The 19,069-nt window shown below is 36.8% G+C and overlaps 1 protein-coding gene and 1 long non-coding RNA gene across 3 annotated transcripts in view; both read right to left on the reverse strand.

Annotated features, from left to right (window-relative positions):
- Positions 1-11,151, reverse strand: part of LOC135225734 (uncharacterized) — a 74,339-nt gene extending 63,188 nt beyond the window's left edge. For both annotated transcript variants that reach the window (XR_010317078.1, XR_010317079.1), the window contains exon 1: positions 10,957-11,151. This is a non-coding gene — a long non-coding RNA (uncharacterized LOC135225734). The remainder of the gene's footprint in view (positions 1-10,956) is intronic.
- Positions 11,152-18,337: 7,186 nt separating this feature from the next.
- The window catches only part of LOC135225797 (biogenesis of lysosome-related organelles complex 1 subunit 6-like), a 33,645-nt gene continuing 32,913 nt past the window's right edge, over positions 18,338-19,069 (reverse strand). The window contains exon 5 of the mRNA XM_064265291.1: positions 18,338-18,480. Within this exon, the coding sequence (XP_064121361.1) occupies positions 18,343-18,480 (138 nt within the window). The 3' untranslated portion in view covers positions 18,338-18,342. The remainder of the gene's footprint in view (positions 18,481-19,069) is intronic.

Genomic DNA, 19,069 nt, shown 5'->3' on the forward strand with positions numbered 1-19,069 from the left:
GCCCAAGGTAAATGAACCAGTAACTATTGACCTCAATGGTAATGAAATTGAAACTCCTGTCAAAGTGGAAAATAAAGTTGAAAGTGACAGACAAACAAGGTCAACCAGAAATAAATGACCCTCTAAGTATTCTGATTATGGAATGTACTAATGTTGTACGTAATTTCTTTAATGTCATATAAATGTTATGATTATGAAGCGTATCGATTTGGTGTGTATATTCTTGAATGGCATGTTTAATTTTATACCAAGAATGAATATTTTATTTTTGAACAGGTGCAACCACATATCCATTATAGTGTACAATATTTTGAATGTTAATAACTTTTAGAGCTGATTATAGTCCTAACCAGTAACCTATCAAAGTAAATTCAGTGTAGTATTCTAACTGATAATCCATCCAAATAAAATTAATTTTAAAAGACGAAAAGATGTTATATTATTAATAATTATTCAGTAATTCTGATAATTGTATTGTTGAGAACACTACCAACAGTTCCATGATTCCTAATGCCACCCCCAGATGTCGGCGTGTATTGTTGTTGTAATCCGGCTAAGTGCAATAAAGTTAAGTTGTAACATGTGAGTTTATAACATGAATATCACCTCCAATTTACGACATCAAGACAATTAAATATTGGTAGATTTATATCACTATTCCGCGGTGGCCTAGACTATGACAGTTGCAGTTTTCCTATGCAATTTTACCTCCTGAAGAAGAATTTTCAGTAATATTTATTCGGACAACTGTAATTAACCCCAAGGGGCTCATACTAAACAGGGCGAAATACATTTGACGCCCCAATTCCTGGTGGCGTTCGTATTCGTGGGGACGAACGATGCAGAATGCTTATATAGAAATACTTAAATATCGAGTGAATAAGGCTGATCCATCCGATGGCGATGGCTCCACTGCGATGTTTGCCCTTACCATTGTGTAAAATTCTCTGGCGTTTCCGCCAATGTAACTATCATGTATGTACACAGACTACATCTACATTTATTCTCATCTAGCCTATGTACAGACGGCCAACGAAGAATTGGCGTAGTTTCTTAATTCATTGTTCGTTAAGGAAATATTGCCGTATGCAGGTGCCAGATTATTTATGTAACAATAAATAACATTTCCTTTCAAAGGTGCTATACTTGATATAAATTACATTAGAATTGAGTAGACTTATTCAACGTATTAAGGATAATTATTTTGCAAAGTAAGGAAAATATATACTGATGGGTCCACGATTTCTAATTTTATTCTCAACTCTAGCTTTGTGACAGCATACCGAAGATTTTGAAGTTGGCTTTGCTGCCGCTCGAGTCTTTACTCAACGTATCGTACTGCACTGGGGTGTTGTCATTTCGTCTCCTACAGCCGATAAATAATACATCAAGGCGTTAACATTCTTTGAAAACGATGTTTAATTAAACTAATTTTGTCCTTTGATCAATAAAATAATTTGCATGACACATTTAGTGGGCCTAAACTGGACTTCTGATTTGTCCCACATGATTAGTCTAGGTCTTATACTCTCTCGGACAACTGTAATTAACCCCCCAGGGGCTCATACTAAACAATGCGAAATACATTTGACGCCCCCAATTCCTGGTGGGGTTCGTATTCGTGGGGACGAACGATGCAGAATGCTTATATAGAAATACTTAAATATCGAGTGAATAAGGTTGATCCATCGATGGCGATGGCTCCACTGCGATGTTTTGCCCTTACCATTGTTTAAAATTCTGGCGTTTCCGCCAATGTAACTATCATGTATGTACACAGACTACATCTACATTTATTCTCATCTAGCCTATGTGCAGACGGCCAACGAAGAATTGGAGTAGTTTCTTAATTCATTGTTCGTTAAGGAAATATTGCCGTATGCAGGTGCCAGATTATTTATGTAACAATAAATAACATTTCCTTTCAAAGGTGCTATACTTGAAATAAATTACATTAGAATTGAGTAGACTTATTCAACGTATTAAGGATAATTATTTTGCAAAGTAAGGAAAATATATACTGATGGGTCCACGATTTCTAATTTTATTCTCAACTCTAGCTTTGTGACAGCATACCGAAAGATTTTGAAAGTTGGCTTTGCTGCCGCTCGAGTCTTTACTCAACGTATCGTACTGCACTGGGGTGTTGTCATTTCGTCTCCTACAGCCGATAAATAATACATCAAGGCGTTAACATTCTTTGAAAACGATGTTTAATTAAACTAATTTTTGTCCTTTGATCAATAAAATAATTTGCATGACACATTTAGTGGGCCTAAACTGGACTTCTGATTTTCCCACATGATTAGTCTAGGTCTATACTCTCTCGGACAACTGTAATTAACCCCCAGGGGCTCATACTAAACAATGCGAAATACATTTGACGCCCCAATTCCTGGTGGGGTTCGTATTCGTGGGGACGAACGATGCAGAATGCTTATATAGAAATACTTAAATATCGAGTGAATAAGGCTGATCCATCCGATGGCGATGGCTCCACTGCGATGTTTGCCCTTACCATTGTGTAAAATTCTCTGGCGTTTCCGCCAATGTAACTATCATGTATGTACACAGACTACATCTACATTTATTCTCATCTAGCCTATGTACAGACGGCCAACGAAGAATTGGCGTAGTTTCTTAATTCATTGTTTGTTAAGGAAACATTGCCGTATGCAGGTGCCAGATTATTTATGTAACAATAAATAACATTTCCTTTCAAAGGTGCTATACTTGAAATAAATTACATTAGAATTGAGTAGACTTATTCAACGTATTAAGGATAATTATTTTGCAAAGTAAGGAAAATATATACTGATGGGTCCACGATTTCTAATTTTATTCTCAACTCTAGCTTTGTGACAGCATACCGAAGATTTTGAAGTTGGCTTTGCTGCCGCTCGAGTCTTTACTCAACGTATCGTACTGCACTGGGGTGTTGTCATTTCGTCTCCTACAGCCGATAAATAATACATCAAGGCGTTAACATTCTTTGAAAACGATGTTTAATTAAACTAATTTTGTCCTTTGATCAATAAAATAATTTGCATGACACATTTAGTGGGCCTAAACTGGACTTCTGATTTTCCCACATGATTAGTCTAGGTCTATACTCTCTCGGATACATAATATTAATAAATATTTAAATCGACAATATATATATATATATATATATATATATATATATATATATATATATTAATCTGCTTTATTTGACTATTCCCGTTATTCTTGTTTTATTAGCCATGTTCGCCTTTCTTCTTATCCTTTTCATAATTGCTTAACATAATTAACTCTGACCTAGCTATTCGGATACAGTATGTTCGTTCGTTCGTTCGTTCGGCCTCCTCTCTGTGTGTGTCCAGAAGAGCGCCTTCACCTTGGAATTCTTGAGCATTTGAACTTGAAAATCTCTGGAGATGTTGTTATCCTCGACGGAGCCACAGCTCCGTCGAATCCTACCCCAGAGATCTTCTCCGCTCAAATTGCTACAGAGGAAGATGAGAAAAGGACTATTCTACTTACGAGAACAGAGGAGAAAGGCTTCTGCAATCCTCAGGAATCCCGAAAGGAAATTGCCCTTCAAGACACGAAGGAAGGAAGACGAAGGACGAACGAACACACTGTCTCCGTCGTCTGTCTTCAAGGAAGGAAGGAAGACTTCAAAATCCACAAGAGAAGAATCGAAGCTTCCGTCAGCTTCTCAAAACAACCATCAGCATCAAGCATCTTTGACTCAGCCTCTCGACAACAGGGTCTGTCGCCAAGGGCTAAGAGAAAGTGGATGAAGATTGCATGAAGGTCTGCAAAGGACATCACAAGGAGACGAGGACCAAAAGGAGGACTGGATACTGGAAGAGGCATTTGGATACTGGAACTACTACAGAGGAAGAGTGAGAATAGGACTACTTACGAGAACAGAGAGGAGAAAGGCTTCCCAAAATCCTCAAGAATCCCAAAAATGAAACTCGCCCTTCAACACACACGGGGAGGAGGACGAACGAACACAGTCTCCGTCTGCCTCCAAGGAAGGAGAAAGACTTCGAAAGAATCTGAAGCCTCTTGCAGAGCTGTGGCTCCGTCGAATACAGCCACAGAGATCTTCACTGCTCAAATTGCTAAAGAATCCCAATTGCCTCCGTCTGTCTCCAAGGAAGGAAGAAGACTTCGAAATCCACAAGAGAAGAATCGAAGCTTCCGTCAGCTTCTCAAACCAACCAATCAGCACCAAGCGTCTTTGATTCAGCCTCTCGACAACAGAGCCTTCCTCCAAGGACTGAGGGAAAGAGGAGGAAAGAAGCAAGAAGGTCTGCAAAGGACGGCACAAGGAGACAGGACCAAAAGGACTGGACACAGGAATAAGATTGGATACAGGAAGAAAGACGTACACAGAAAGAAGATTGAATACAGGAAGAAGACTGGACACAGGAAAAGAATTGGATACATAAGAAACTGGGACACAGGAAGAAGATTGGATACAGGAAGAAGACTGGACACAGGAAGAAGATGGATACAGGAAGAAGACTGGACACAGGGAAAAGATTGGTATACAGGAAGAAACTGGACACAAGAAGAACTTGATTCCGGAAGAAGAACTGGACACAGGAAGAAGATTTGGATAGGCAGAAGACTGGAACACAGAAGAAGACTGGATAACAGGTAATAAGACTTGGGACTGGATACAGGAAGAAGACTGGACACAGAAATTCGAAGGAGACTGGACCACAGGAAGAAGACTGACTGGACAGGAAGAAGAGCACATTGATTTACAGAAGAAGACTGGAACACAGGAAGAAGACTTGGGATCACAGGAAGAAGACTGGACACAGGGAAAGAAGACTGATACATTGGAAGAAGACTGGACCACAGGAGAAGACTGGACACAGGAAGAAGATTGGACACAGAAGAAGACTGGACCACAGGAAGAAGACTGGACACAGGAAGAAACCAAAAAAGCGGAAAATAGATGAGATAGAGAGAAACAAGAAAACTACAGTGAAGTCAAACGGAAGGAGAGCAAGAAAATTGATTTTAAAAAATCAGATAAAAAAATCAGATAGAGAGAGAGAGAAATTCTACCAAACCTCTGTTTCAACTCTTTAATCGAGAGAGAGAGAGAGTGAGAAATTTTACCAAACTTGTTTCAACTCTTTAATTGAGAGAGAGAGAGAAATTCTACCAAACTTCTGTTTCAACACTTTATTCGAGAGAGAGAGAGAGAGAAATTCTACCAACTTCTGTTCAACTCTTTAATCGAAATAAAGAGAGAGAGAGAATTCCAAATAAATGAAGGCATAAAAAAAAAGCCCCCCCCCCTTTTTTTTAAATTATACAAAAATACTTAAAAGAAGTCTGATACAATACTTAGGCTGAAAATAAAAAATATCATTTGTTATTGTAAATCAAATTCGTCCATAATTACATCACGAGTTAAAAACTCTACAAATATTGCAATTTGAGTGGTTAAGTTTATTAATAAAGCGCTTAACTTCATTCGCACTTTCCTTTAATGAATGAAAGAGCGCAATTCGAGCAGATAATTCAGCATTATATGGCTTGCATTTTTTTTAGACGACTAAAAGGACGCACTTGGCATAGTTACTCAATGACTATTGTTTACTTTTTCCTTTCACAAAAGCATGGAGGCAGTGGTGAACCTTGACCCGAACCCTGTTCTAGTTTTTTCTTTCTTTTCTTAGGGAATAAAGAATAATATATATATATATATATATATACACACACACACACATATATATATATATATATATATATATATACATATATATCTAAATATATATACCTATATTTACGTGTGTAGATAAATAATTATATACTATATATATATATATATATATATATATATATATATATATATGTATATATATATATATAAAAGTATATATATACATATATATATATATATATACCTATATTTACGTGTGTATATAAATAATTATATACTATACATACATATACGTATATATATATATATATATATATATATATATATATATGTATGTATATATCTATATATATATATATATATATATATATGTGTATATATATATAAACTTTAAAAATCTACCTATTCATTACATCTCCTAGTAAGATACATTCTTTAGGTGTCCTTCAGAACAGGACCAGACACTCCTGAAACAAAACACAGACAGACAAATAGACAGACAGGTAGACAGACTTACCGTCACTCAAATAGAGACCAATAGAACCAAGAGCATAACCTTCCGCCCCCAACTCCCCCCAGCCCCCCACAAGTTAAATAAAAGATAAGGACGCTGCATATTTGATGGGCGAGACCCCAGTTGAGGTCTTTGGGCTAAGTGTCGAACCCATGTCTGCTCTTCACGAGTTTTATTTCATTATTTCCTCTCTTTTTTCAGAGAGAGAGAGAGACACCTTCAGACGGGGCACTCCCCAAACGATTAATGATCTGGCATGGCCAATTAACTTATAATAATACTAATGAAGTCTCTTAATGTCTCCCCAGTGTCTTTTGAATGTCTCCCACAAACAGTATACAGTAAGTCCCCTGTCCCTAGTCACCCTCCACCCCTAGCCCCACCCCCACCTCCACCCCTTACCTCATAAAGGTGTCAACGTACAGACGGCCAACGAAGAATTGGCGTAGTTTCTTAATTCATTGTTCGTTAAGGAAATATTGCCGTATGCAGGTGCCAGATTATTTACTTAACAATAAATAACATTTCCTTTCAAAGGTGCAATACTAGATATAAATTACATTAGAATTGAGTAGACTTATTCAACGTATTAAAGATAATTATTTTGCAAAGTAAGGAAAATATATACCGATGGGTCCACGATTTCTAATTTTATTCTCAACTCTAGCTTCGTGACAGCATACCGAAGATTTTGAAGTTGGCTTTGCTGCCGCTCGAGTCTTTACTCAACGTATCGTACTGCACTGGGGTGTTGTCATTTCGTCTCCTACAGCCGATAAATAATACATCAAGGCGTTAACATTCTTTGAAAACGATGTTTAATTAAACTAATTTTGTCCTTTGATCAATAAAATAATTTTGCATGACACACTTAGTGGGCCTAAATTGGACTTCTGATTTTCCACATGATTAGCCTAGGTCTATACTCTCTCGGATACGTAATATTAATGAATATCTAAATCGACATATATATATATATATATATTAATCTGCTTTATTTGACTATTCCCGTTATTCTTGTTTTATTAGCCATGTTCGCCTTTCTCTTATCCTTTCATAATTGCTTAAACATAATTAACTCTGACCTAGCTACAAACAAAGTCAAAAAGCAAAAATCATAAAAAATCAAACTAATATAATTCAGTCTTATTTTTCATCGAATTCCTTGCATATCATCCTGTTTCATTTGGACACGTTGGAGAGCTGTGGGAGTCAAAATTGACGAAAACATTAAGAAAGACTAACTTTCTGTAAAGCTTTCTTAGGTTGATCTTTCTGTAGCTATTCATTTCTTCTAAATAGAAATTAATTCAAATTAATTTCACATGTATACCTAGACCTACTACCATAAGCATATTATAAGTAGCTGAAAGGATAAGAGATATGAAAGGTGACGTTCTCGTTTAAGTCTATTTCATATGTTGTTGTTGTTTTTTTTCAAGAAAAACCTACTGTTTAATAAACGGTTGCTCTTTGACGGCTACAGGGTGTAACACGAGTGTATGCACATATTTTGTGGGATGAAAGATAAAGTTTCTTTGAACAGAAAATATTTTATAAACATGCATTTTAAAGCGTCCGTTGTCGGCGCGGGCAATTTTAAAATAACAGCTATCATTAGTGATGCTTTCACCAGATGGAGTTCGTAGTGAGAAGTCTGATCTAGTCGCCTGAGATGTAGAAGAGAGCAGTGGCGGCGTATAGGAGTGATGGAAGGATTAGGCCTATGTTAATAAAGTATCTCCCAATAAAATGTATTCTTTAGTTTTTGGAAGAAAAAAATGCATGCATCATTGAAACCGTTTCCCTCCCTATCCGTGGTATTCACTGGCCACCGATAAAAAACAAAACAAAAAGAGTAAGCCTAACTGAATCTCTCTCCATCAAAGATAAGTTTGCCTATTCATTAGACTTATTCATTAGACAACTATCAAAGATTTCAAGTGTAGATTTAAAAACCTCTTCCTCTCCAACTAAAGTATTCATCAGACACCTGTCCTAAGCGTAGAGCTAGTCATGATTCCTGGTTCAGTAATGTCGTGACGAGGCACTAGAATTCAAAATTCACAAATGAATGTTGCTCAGCAACATTTACACTATTGTATTGTTTTGCTCTCTTGTGGTGCTTCGAGGTGTTCCACCTCTAGGCCCATGTTCTAAATTTTGCCGTTCTTTAAATAATTTGATTTTTCTATGTATGATTCTCTCCGGTTTATAAAGCTTTCTTGATATCTCTCCAACAGGAACTTGCACCGAATGCAGTGCAATAATTGTCTCTCGCTCATCTAGGGATGTTTCTTAGACCGATAAATGACACACTGACATTAGATTCCCATGCACATAACATCAAAAGCAATAGAGTGAGGTCGCCTGGTTCACACTGTTAGGATGTTTTTTTTTTCTTTTTGGTTTTAAATTTGATAGCATTTTGTGAGATTCCAATGTATTCTGTAAAATTTAACAAATGGAAAAGTTCAACTACCTTCAACTTAATATTGAAATGATAATTTAAGGACTATGTTTATGCGATACTACTAGTGATAGGTGTCTCCTATCTATTTGGTAATGTATATCTATGGTTGTGATATGACGTTTTTTATCACTTCGTTTCGTTCACGTCAATTTTGCTATATGGAAAATAGTTTTACATAATAACATAACACAATGTTCTAAAGATATCAGTGACTGTTTTTAACAGCATTACATATAATTTCTTCCATCTTTGAAAAGAAAAATAGATAAATAAGGCATGAATCGTGCGTCAGGCAGGTGAACGAAAAATTATGAAACTCTGCCAAGAGTTTTTTGGCCGACAGTACATGTAAAGAAACACAAACTGTCAATCTCTGTGCGCGGATCATAACATGATGTCCGCTTTCTCTCCCCACCCTTCCATAGGTAGCCTAAATCCCCGTGGAGCTCTTCTGTAGTTGTTCTACCTAAAATGATACCCCTGAAGTGATATAGGAGTACTACTACTATAGACTGATGAATAGCTTATTAACCAAAAAACATATTACTACTACCTATATACTATTGTTTCAATGTGCCAAAATCATGGCTCGACTAGGCCTATGCCTATTAGGCCTAGGTACCGTTGGTTTATTGCTTTTTGAGGTGAAAGTGGTCTAGTGTCTTCCCCTTCAAACTCAGTATAGCGCTAGCCTAGACCAGCGGTTCTCAACCTTTATATGACAACGCCCCCTCTAAGAGTCGGTCCTTCCTTCCACGGCCCCCCTTGTATATGAGTAAAATACCCTCCCAGAATTAAAAAGAAAAAGAGAAAAAGAAGGGGTTTCGAGGGATAGGGAGGGAGGTCAATAATTACAAAACATTGTTAGCCCAACGAGCCTAACTAGAGTAGTAGACTCTAGGAAAGTAGCACCCCACCCCCACCCCCCCACCCCGGCCGTCCGCCGCCGCCGCCGCCGCCGCCGCCGCCGCCCGCCGCCGCCGCCGCCGCCGCCCTTTACGAACTGGATATTGGTACGGCAGCCGTAACCCGATCTCGGTAGATATTGGTACGGCAGTGAATTGCGCATGCGCGAACCCTTGCTTACCGCCTCACGCATATCTGAAGACTATATACTGAAATATATACACAGTCTTTGGGCATATCAGTGACAGCAAGATAAATGGTGACGGAACAGCATGGACCGCGGAATAATACATTATTTTTCGCCGAAAAACAGATGTTTTCAGGCTTTAACGAGCTGAAGAAAGCCATAGACATCTATGAAGACTCAAACTTTCAAAAATTGGGTAATTCATGGTATATACGTAGATCACGAACGATCGAATCGGCCCTGAAAAGAATTCCGAAGAGGAGATTCAAAGAGGATTATATATAAATATATACACTACCATCGTACCTTTGGTGACTTTCTCGGCCCTTTACTCTGCCCGACATCAGCAGTTGCAAGGGCCGTTATACACTTTACAATATTCTTTTAATTCACTTCATTGGGTATATTGCAGCTGTCGGAGAAGACGATAGAATTTACCAGGTAGTGAAATGGCAAAGTTAAACCAAATTTCAGCATTATTCCATTAAAATCGGGATAGTGTTGTTTTTGTAGTACAAAAAAGCGGGACAAAATTCACAAAAGCTAAACAAACAAAAAAAGGGGGGAGGGACATTTTGCTAACTGAAAAAAGGGGGACAGATGTTCAAAAAGCGTGACTGTCCCACCTAAAAGCCGAACTCAGGTTTGCATAATACAGTATGATTAGCAAACTGGTAAACGGATACAGCTAACTGCCGTATCTACAGCAAGCCAAGAGCGCAAATACGGCACCAATGACAGAATCTGCCGTACCCTCACCGCACTATATTATTTGTACGGCAGGAAGTCTGAAATTGACGTATGCGCAATTCACTGCCGTACCAATATCTACCACGATCAGGATACGGCTGCCGTACCTATATCCTGTGCCGTAACGTTATAAGGAGATACTTTTGCATTTTTTCATAAACTTCTGAATATTAGTTCCTCACTTTTGTTAAGAAAATAACGAGTATAATTTGAGATTTTTTTATTCATTTTTCCCTGGGGCTCGCGCCTCCCCTGGAAATTGCTGGCGCCCCCAGGTTGAGAACCACTGGCCTGGAGTCTAATCCAGGATTTTCGACAGCTTATCACGAATACCAACGTAATGTTCCAATATGCTGTAATATGACTGCAATACAGCTACTTCAACCATTAAAAATTTAACAATTAACCTAAGCCTAGGTTAGATTAAGGAAGCCTATTCTTACCTCTTTGTGCACAATGTTGACTTCTTTCAGGTAAGTAGCCTACACTGCAGTACTGTGGGTTGCATTTGCACCAATCGAAATTGAATGTGAATGCAATGTCGAAAAACATTCTCAGTTCGATTGCAGTTCAAGAAGGCCACGTTCACACGTACAGAACAAGGAAATTAGACATTCAGGGTCGGCGACTAACCAAGGTATCTTGAGGTAGCGTCATCCCAATTGACCACTGTGGTAAAAAAAATAAAATATGATTTCTACCTATTTGTTTTTTTAAGTTTCGCTATAATACAAATAGCTTCTTAAGTTTAAAGTAAAGTTTAAAATTTTTGTTATATTCCAGATACTGATACTGACAATAATAATAAAAATAAAAATAAATTAAAACAAGCCGTAATTGAAAACTACTTCTTTGTCCTGATTGGCTACTTATGAGTGACGTCACCAACCTCCTCTCCATTTACACCATATAAGCAAGACCACCGAGATAGATCTTTCTCGGTGGTCTTGATATAAGTGCTTCCACTAGCTGGAATGAAAATTCCTTGTAAGGGCTGCCAAAATTCCTTGATTTTCCTCGACAGCCATTTCATCTTCTTTGATTTCTTCCTTGACTAATTTTAGACATTCACATAAAGAAAAAAATAATAGTTGAATACACTAACTAATTTCAAATACAGTAAATTTCATTGAACAATTGGGGATAATTAAATAAAAAGAAATATACATCTTATTACGTTTACTCTCAGAAACGAAATACATGGGTATCCAGTTTAATTCAGAAAACATGAAAAAGAAAAAAATCATGCCGCTGCCCTTTCTCTCACATGTAACCAATTACTATAATATCTTTTTTTTTGGGTGGGGGGTGGCAATATGAAACCTATGCAGATTTTTATCCCTTACACTCAGGAATATACCTGAAATTACTCAAAATATTCACAAATAAGAAAATAATAAATATTAGGAATAGATTTTAGAATAAGAAATGAGATATTTAAAGTGAATCTTTCTGATTCATGATGCAAACATAATAGATTCTTGAATAGCGTTCTACAGAATATTTTTCAGAGTTTAGCAGTTTAACCAAACTAATTACTGGCAAACTTAACGGGTTGCATTTTTCCTTGCTTTTTTTTTCTATATCATTGTCGTTCTCACTACTACTGGCCATTTTTGTTGCCATCTGAAAGAAAGGCCGTGGAAAAAAGGGTAACTTCTCCATCCCATAATCAGGCAATGTCATTTTCACTTAGATCATGGCAATACGTATCAACTATAAAGTTGATTATGCAGTTAATCATATGGATCAACAGTCAAAAGATTTTAATTTTGTTGTAAGCATGGCCATTTCATTGTGTTTATGAATCACCTAAAATGGGCTTGAGAATTTATCTCTGAGTAATAACCGTCTGCTTTTGGAAAGAGGCAAAGACTAACTGAGACACTTGAGTATTGCAACTTGAGTTATGAAACTTCAAGAGATGGTGCGTTGCCTGGTGTGTACAGGAATGGGACAAATATCATTCAGGTGCAAACGTAATGAAACAGGCAGTGGAAGATGAAGGCATAGTTGTGCAATAATGATTTGATGCCAAGCTGTTTGAAAAAGAGAGAGCATATAAGATTCTCTGATGATAATGTAATTTAGCCAATATAGGCTATACTTTAGGATGCATTATATATATTTCAATTCAATAATGTAAGGTTTTCAAGATAATCATGAAAATTTCAGAATAAAAAATGTCCTTGAAAATCCTGGAAAAAAACATTAAAATTCCTTGGAAATTCCCTGAAATTTAAAATTCCTTGAAGTTCTCCTTTATGACCCTAAAATTCCTTGAAAGTGGAAACACTCCATACTCGTCATCTTTCAGTTGTCAAAGCGGGAAGGCGGTCTTTTTTAAGTATGTTGACATTTTAACAAATTATGACTTAGGTATAATCACCTTGAGATTAACGTTCTCCAGTGACTCTCCAGACAAGGGTCAAGGAGTCGAAAATGTATACAGCAGGTGATTTTCTTTGGAGCTGTTTGCTAGTGTGAGCGCCTCAAAAGTCCCACAGGCCTGACTTACCAATGACTATTATACACACAGTTTAATATACAATGTCCTGTTCTTCTACATATTGCTCTGATGAAGTTGATGACGAAGGAACTTACTGTGAAATGTGATACGTGGTTCCATTACAGATATTCAGTTATTGAGGACAAACACAAACGTACTTCGGAGTGACAACATATTACACATCTGTAATCATTGCAAGAGACCTGGGCAAAGAACACACAAAAAACACATTGAAGATAAACCTGAAGAAATAAATCAAACAGATATATTAGCCAAGTTGATTCAGGATTCGGTTCCGAAAACTAGTAATGTAATTATCAACTTAATGAAATTCAAAACAAAATTATTGACATTGATAAAGATGTATAGATTATGACAAACATAGACAAAACTTATGCTGAATCGACTTATCACAAAAATAAGTGCTTCTGATCAAAGCTACAAACGCAGAGAGCACACAGCAAATAACAAGAGGTAAATTATGAGTAAAATAACGGCGCCGGCTGAACAAGTTAAAACGGCAAGAGATGGTCACTTATTTGTAAGATTTCAAGACAAGACAAACTTCGAAAAGGCAAGACTGGAGATTCAGGAAACCAGCAATATATCAGTGAATGAGAAGGGTAAACCCAGAATAAAAGTAGAATGTCCCCCGAAGGATGAAAATGACATTGTCAATAACAATGTAAAGAAAAATCCCTGGAATAGGGCGACCCGAACGTTGAAGAAAATGAAAGCCGAAAATGACAAATATATAGCACTTGTCAATGACAACGCAAAGAAAAATCCCTGGATACGTAATTTCATTCATGAATAGGGCGACCCGAACATTGTAAAGGAAATGAAAGCTGGAAATGACAAATATATGCACTATATCATCAAAATAAATACGAAAGGTTCTCTACTAAAGGTGACAAGTTGTGCACACTGTATATAGCCGATGGAGAGTATACGACTGTTACATGCCCTATTAATGCCGTATGTGTCAGAAATTTGGTCATAGTGCAACATAATGTAAAAATGACCACTTAAGCTTGCCCTAAATGTCGTGAAAATCACAAATCAAATGAATATGCCAATAACACAAAGTGTAAAAAATTGTGTAAAGAAAGGCCACGGTGATATTAAACAAAACATATGATGACAAAAAAGTACGCATTTAAAAAGAAAATTGTCCAAGGCGGAAAATAATACGGATCATGGCTTTGACTAGTGAACTTCTGTGCATTTTAATAAGCATACAGTCCGTAAGAAATCAAACCAACACCATAAGAAATCTTATAAATTAATACAATCTAGATTTAGGCATGCTAACGGGGACTTGGCTAAGGAATAATATAAGTAACTGATTATTCTAAACTAGACGTAATGATGCCTGGGTCTCAACTTTTATCATCTACCGAGAGAAAACAAAAACGATGGTGGAGTGGGAATCTTTGCAAGAAAAAAAGTATACAAAGCATCTATAACGGACCAAAATGTGTCCAGTACATTTGAATACATCAGCACTAAAATTACACACACAAACAAGCATACAAATCATAAATTATAAACCACCACCAAGCACAAGTAAGAGATCGTTCCTAGGTGAATTCAGTGATCTTAACTCGTTAGCTGATAACAAAAATATACGTACTGATGTGCGGTGACTTCAACCTACATCTAGATGAACGGTGAAAAACTAAATCAAAGAGTTTATAGTTACTTGAAAGCCACGACCTCTTTTGTGAGAAAACGGGAATGTGAGCGACGTGCAAGTGGAGCCTGACTGTGTGATATCTTTCCAATACGTAAGCTAGTTACGTTTAGTATATCCAGAAAGGCTTTTATCACTCAAAGAAACAAAACCAACTAATGGTGATGAATTTATTGTTGAAAGCTTAAAGAAAATAAGAAAAACAAGTCAAAAGTGCAGGTATAATTTGAGGAATACCTTAACAGGCAATCACGTATGTGTAAGCCGTTTTAGTCTACAAAAAACTACCGTCAAACTACGATGATTAATGTCCAGAAGTAAAGTAAATAAAAGTTACAGAAAACGCCAAATGGTTTAATAGTGAAGTTATGAAAAAGAAAAGAAAAATGGAAGATTTATGGAAGCATCGAAAGAATCAAGGAGTGAAAATTGTTATACAGTGACCAATTTCCACAACCCGAAATCAGTACAAATGTTTAGGGAAGAGAAAAAAAAATCCATGACAGCCGGAGTCGTCTTCTTCCCAGCTTTAACCCATTTTTCTATGGGGTCACCGTTATGAATGGGTCGTCTCCATCGATTTTTGTCCTGTGCATCGTTCTCGTTAATACCTTTCCATAACATATCTTCCCCTACACAATCACACCATCTCTTTCTTGGTCTTCCTTTCTTCCTTCTGTCCCGCACTTCCATTTCCATCGTGTCTTCCTAAATGATGTTCCTCTCTTCGCCGGAGTATTGGGGCTCAAAAAAGAAAAAGGTCTACTTGGTTTAGCTAGTGACTACAAAAACATGGCCGGTAACTTCGTGAGCTACTTTGAAGAAAAAAATAGAAAGAAACTGTCATAGCTTAAATAAGGTGGACCTTCCAGATCTCCAGGTGATCACAATAAGACAAAGCAAATTCGGTAAATCTAAAGAACTGAATATGAATTGTGGCAGAATCACAAGATAAGCAAGCAAGACCTCCCACATTTACTTTAACCACTTCTGGCTTACAAATTTCCCCCAGCTACACTTTCCCCTTTACGTTACTAATTACCAATATGACACCTGGTTCAGCAAGGCAAAAAACGCAATCTCAAATACATTTATTCACCAGGAAACTAGATACAATCAGGGTAAGAAGCTGTGCTTTCAACACAGTATGACCATTGAAAAAAAACTCCAGGAGCAACCCAATATGCAACAACGTCAACACTGTCACCAACAAACCGCTCATCCAACACAAAAAAACACCAAGTGCCAAGACTACATGCCAACCCACAGTAATTCGGGGCCATTTATTGTGTACAAAATGTTTTGCATACTATTAAAGTAATTTCGAAAGTACTTGAAGGGGACCATCAATCCTAAAAACTTCTCCAATAAGGACAGAATTCGTCATTTCAGTATATATTTGTCACTGGCCTAAAATTCATATTCAAATGAAACCAAAACCTAAAAAAAAGACATCAAAACTCAGTAGGCAGACTGAATGAAATTTGGAATTCAGAGTGAAATGCTTAAGAAAATTAGACTATGCATGAGTCCAGTGCAACCTGAATGGCTATAATGATATGAAAAATTATGACAATGAAACCACTATATATCTAGAGATTTTATAGACTTGAAAATGAAGCCTTAAGAAGTCAAATGGCAGGACAGAGTGAAAAATTATGTCATAAAAGGAAATTACTTTAATTTCATAAGTAGATGAAATAATGATAACAGTGGGACCAGACAAAAAAAAGCCGGTGCTTTCAACGTGGTATGGCCATTAGAGAAAACTAGGATATGTCCTTCATACAATCCAAGGGAGGATGTTAAGTGATATTGTCAGCTTGGCTCATGAGGGTACTGAAAGTGTTGGAGGACCTAGACCTCCTTGGATAAAGACCTATGAAAAGGGAGACTGGGAGTTCGTGGAGAACAAAGCACAAGAAAAACTTGAGTGTTGGAATTTCAGTCCCTTTACTAGGAGGCAATTGATAATGCATAAAGCAATAAAAAATGCTTAATTTTACAAATGGCTAGCATTTTATGGCCTTTGTGAAGGTTGGCAATCCTATCCTATTGCCAAGATTTAACCATTCTGGCTCCAACCTCTCTGTGTTAACTGTCTTTTAACAGCCAATCCATTTTCAATTTGAACTTCAGAATTTCCTAGCTAAATTGCCACCTGGCATGGTACGGAATACAGAATTTAGGTCAAAGGCTAATCACTGGGACTTCTAGGTCATTTGACCCTGGAGGGTAAATTGAGAGTAAAAAGGTTTTAATAGTGTAACAAGAGGAAAGCCTCACAGTTGAATTATGAAACAACTGTTTGGAGAGGGTGGAAAGTAAGATAGAAGAAAGAGAATATGAACGGAAGTATGGTCTAAAGAATGAAAGGGGTTGCAGCTGGGGTCCGAAGACACTGCGAAGAACCTCAAATAATGCCTACAGTGCACTGCGCGAGGTGCACTAACGCCACCACCACCACCCTTACGGGGCATTACTGCTTGTGTAAAATCAGCGAATGCCACAAGCAAGGCAATATTCAGCAAATCATCAATGCTACAGCCTCGCAGCTTTTTTAGGGTATTAATGCAAATTTGGAATCTGTTGCAATACTGTGAATAAACTTGCTGTGGGCTTTTCTTTAAAACTAGAAATAATGCAATACTTTTTGCTACTGGTCACAAATATGAATGCAAATTACAATATGATGCAGTTTTTTGCAATACACTAATGTGTCAAGCTATGCAAAATTCAACAAAATATAGTACCATTGCTTTTTATGGTCAACGTGGTCTTCTCCTTCAAACTGGCTTTAATCCAGTATTTTGGGTAGCTATCACAAAGAATAAATGCAAAATTTTATCAATCTGCAGTCCGTTTGTACAGAAAACCACTGGGGACTCAAATGTTCAATACTGCCCCTGGTATCTTCCAGTAAGGACCATCCACTCTAAAAAAAACTTGATATTTGCAGGCTATGGATTATGGTGTTGTCTTTAAGAGCCTAAAGTAATAATTCTACTGCAATATGACTTCTAGTACGACAATTGATCCTTTCCATGCTTTGTTTTATTTAACTCAGTTTTTCCTGTGTTTTATTTCAGAAATATAGATTTCACATCTAAGAAGGATAAATTCTACCTTTTAAGTAAGTACTAGTTTTAAATAAGTAAGGATCTAAAACACTTTGTTTAGTTATTTACAATTTATTTATAAATATTATAGACTATGAAAAACTTATTTAGTTGAAAAGTGTAAATATCTAAAGAGAAACAGGTTTGAACTTTTGGGAAATATAAGCCACTTGATGCTATGGTTATGTATGCAAGTTAAAACAGAAACCTGCTCTTAATTATGCAGTAAATGATTAAGAATAGACACCTATGATGAAAAATAATACGTACAAATATACAGGAGAAAACATTCAGTAAAATTCTTAATCAAGTACACATATCAAAATATAAAAATGAAGCATTCTGAAAATCAGAAGGCAACATACATCATGAGATTTATACATCATACTGTGTAAATTAGACAGACTAGATGTGTCAGAGCAACAAATTCTGGCACATTCCAAAACAGACATGTCAGAATTTGATCGGTTCTGAACCGATTTTACCCCCTTTTTTAAATATACGCCTAATGTTTTTCATCTTCTTGTGATGCCCACACTGGTCGCGCAATAAGGAACTTCTCACGCTCTGCTTGCTGGGCTCTTTGTTGTTCAAATTTCAAAGCCTTCTGTTGCTGTTGCTGTTGCAACCTCATCGCCCTCCTCTGAAAAGAACTGAGTAACAACAACATGTCCATATAAAATATAAACTTTCACACACCTTTATGGCTAGCCTATGAGAGTCAACTGTTTTGACTAATTGGTCAAACTACCAAAAGAATACTACCATAATTATCTATGCCCTACTAACAAGCTAAGGTGCTACTGAGAGATGAAAGCTCAAACTAGTAAAGAAATAATTAGTAATGATTGAGGCTTCCCTTACAACTGAGCAGATAGGTTAAAAAAAAGCCTTTTAGAAGGTCCTTTCTATGCATCTCTTTTTACCTTTTAGAGACCATGTCATTGATATATCTTTTTTGTGCAATTATTATAATGAAGCATTCACTTATAGAGCTGCACTCTACATCATGTGATAGTGTACTTTTTTGCGATTTCCATAAATTTGATTTAATTTGTGAGTTAAGACGGAATGATAATAAAGTTTAATTTACTGTTAGTTTGTACTACTGAACCCAGTATTCCTGGCTTTCTACAAATGCCTGGTACTTATTCATATTTTGCCTTTCCTGTTAGGGTAATAATAGTAAAGTGAAAGGAATGATCTGGTGATATCTTGGAGAGGTAAGAAAG

This window comes from Macrobrachium nipponense, chromosome 20 (assembly GCF_015104395.2).
Source record: "Macrobrachium nipponense isolate FS-2020 chromosome 20, ASM1510439v2, whole genome shotgun sequence".
NCBI lineage: Eukaryota > Metazoa > Arthropoda > Malacostraca > Decapoda > Palaemonidae > Macrobrachium > Macrobrachium nipponense.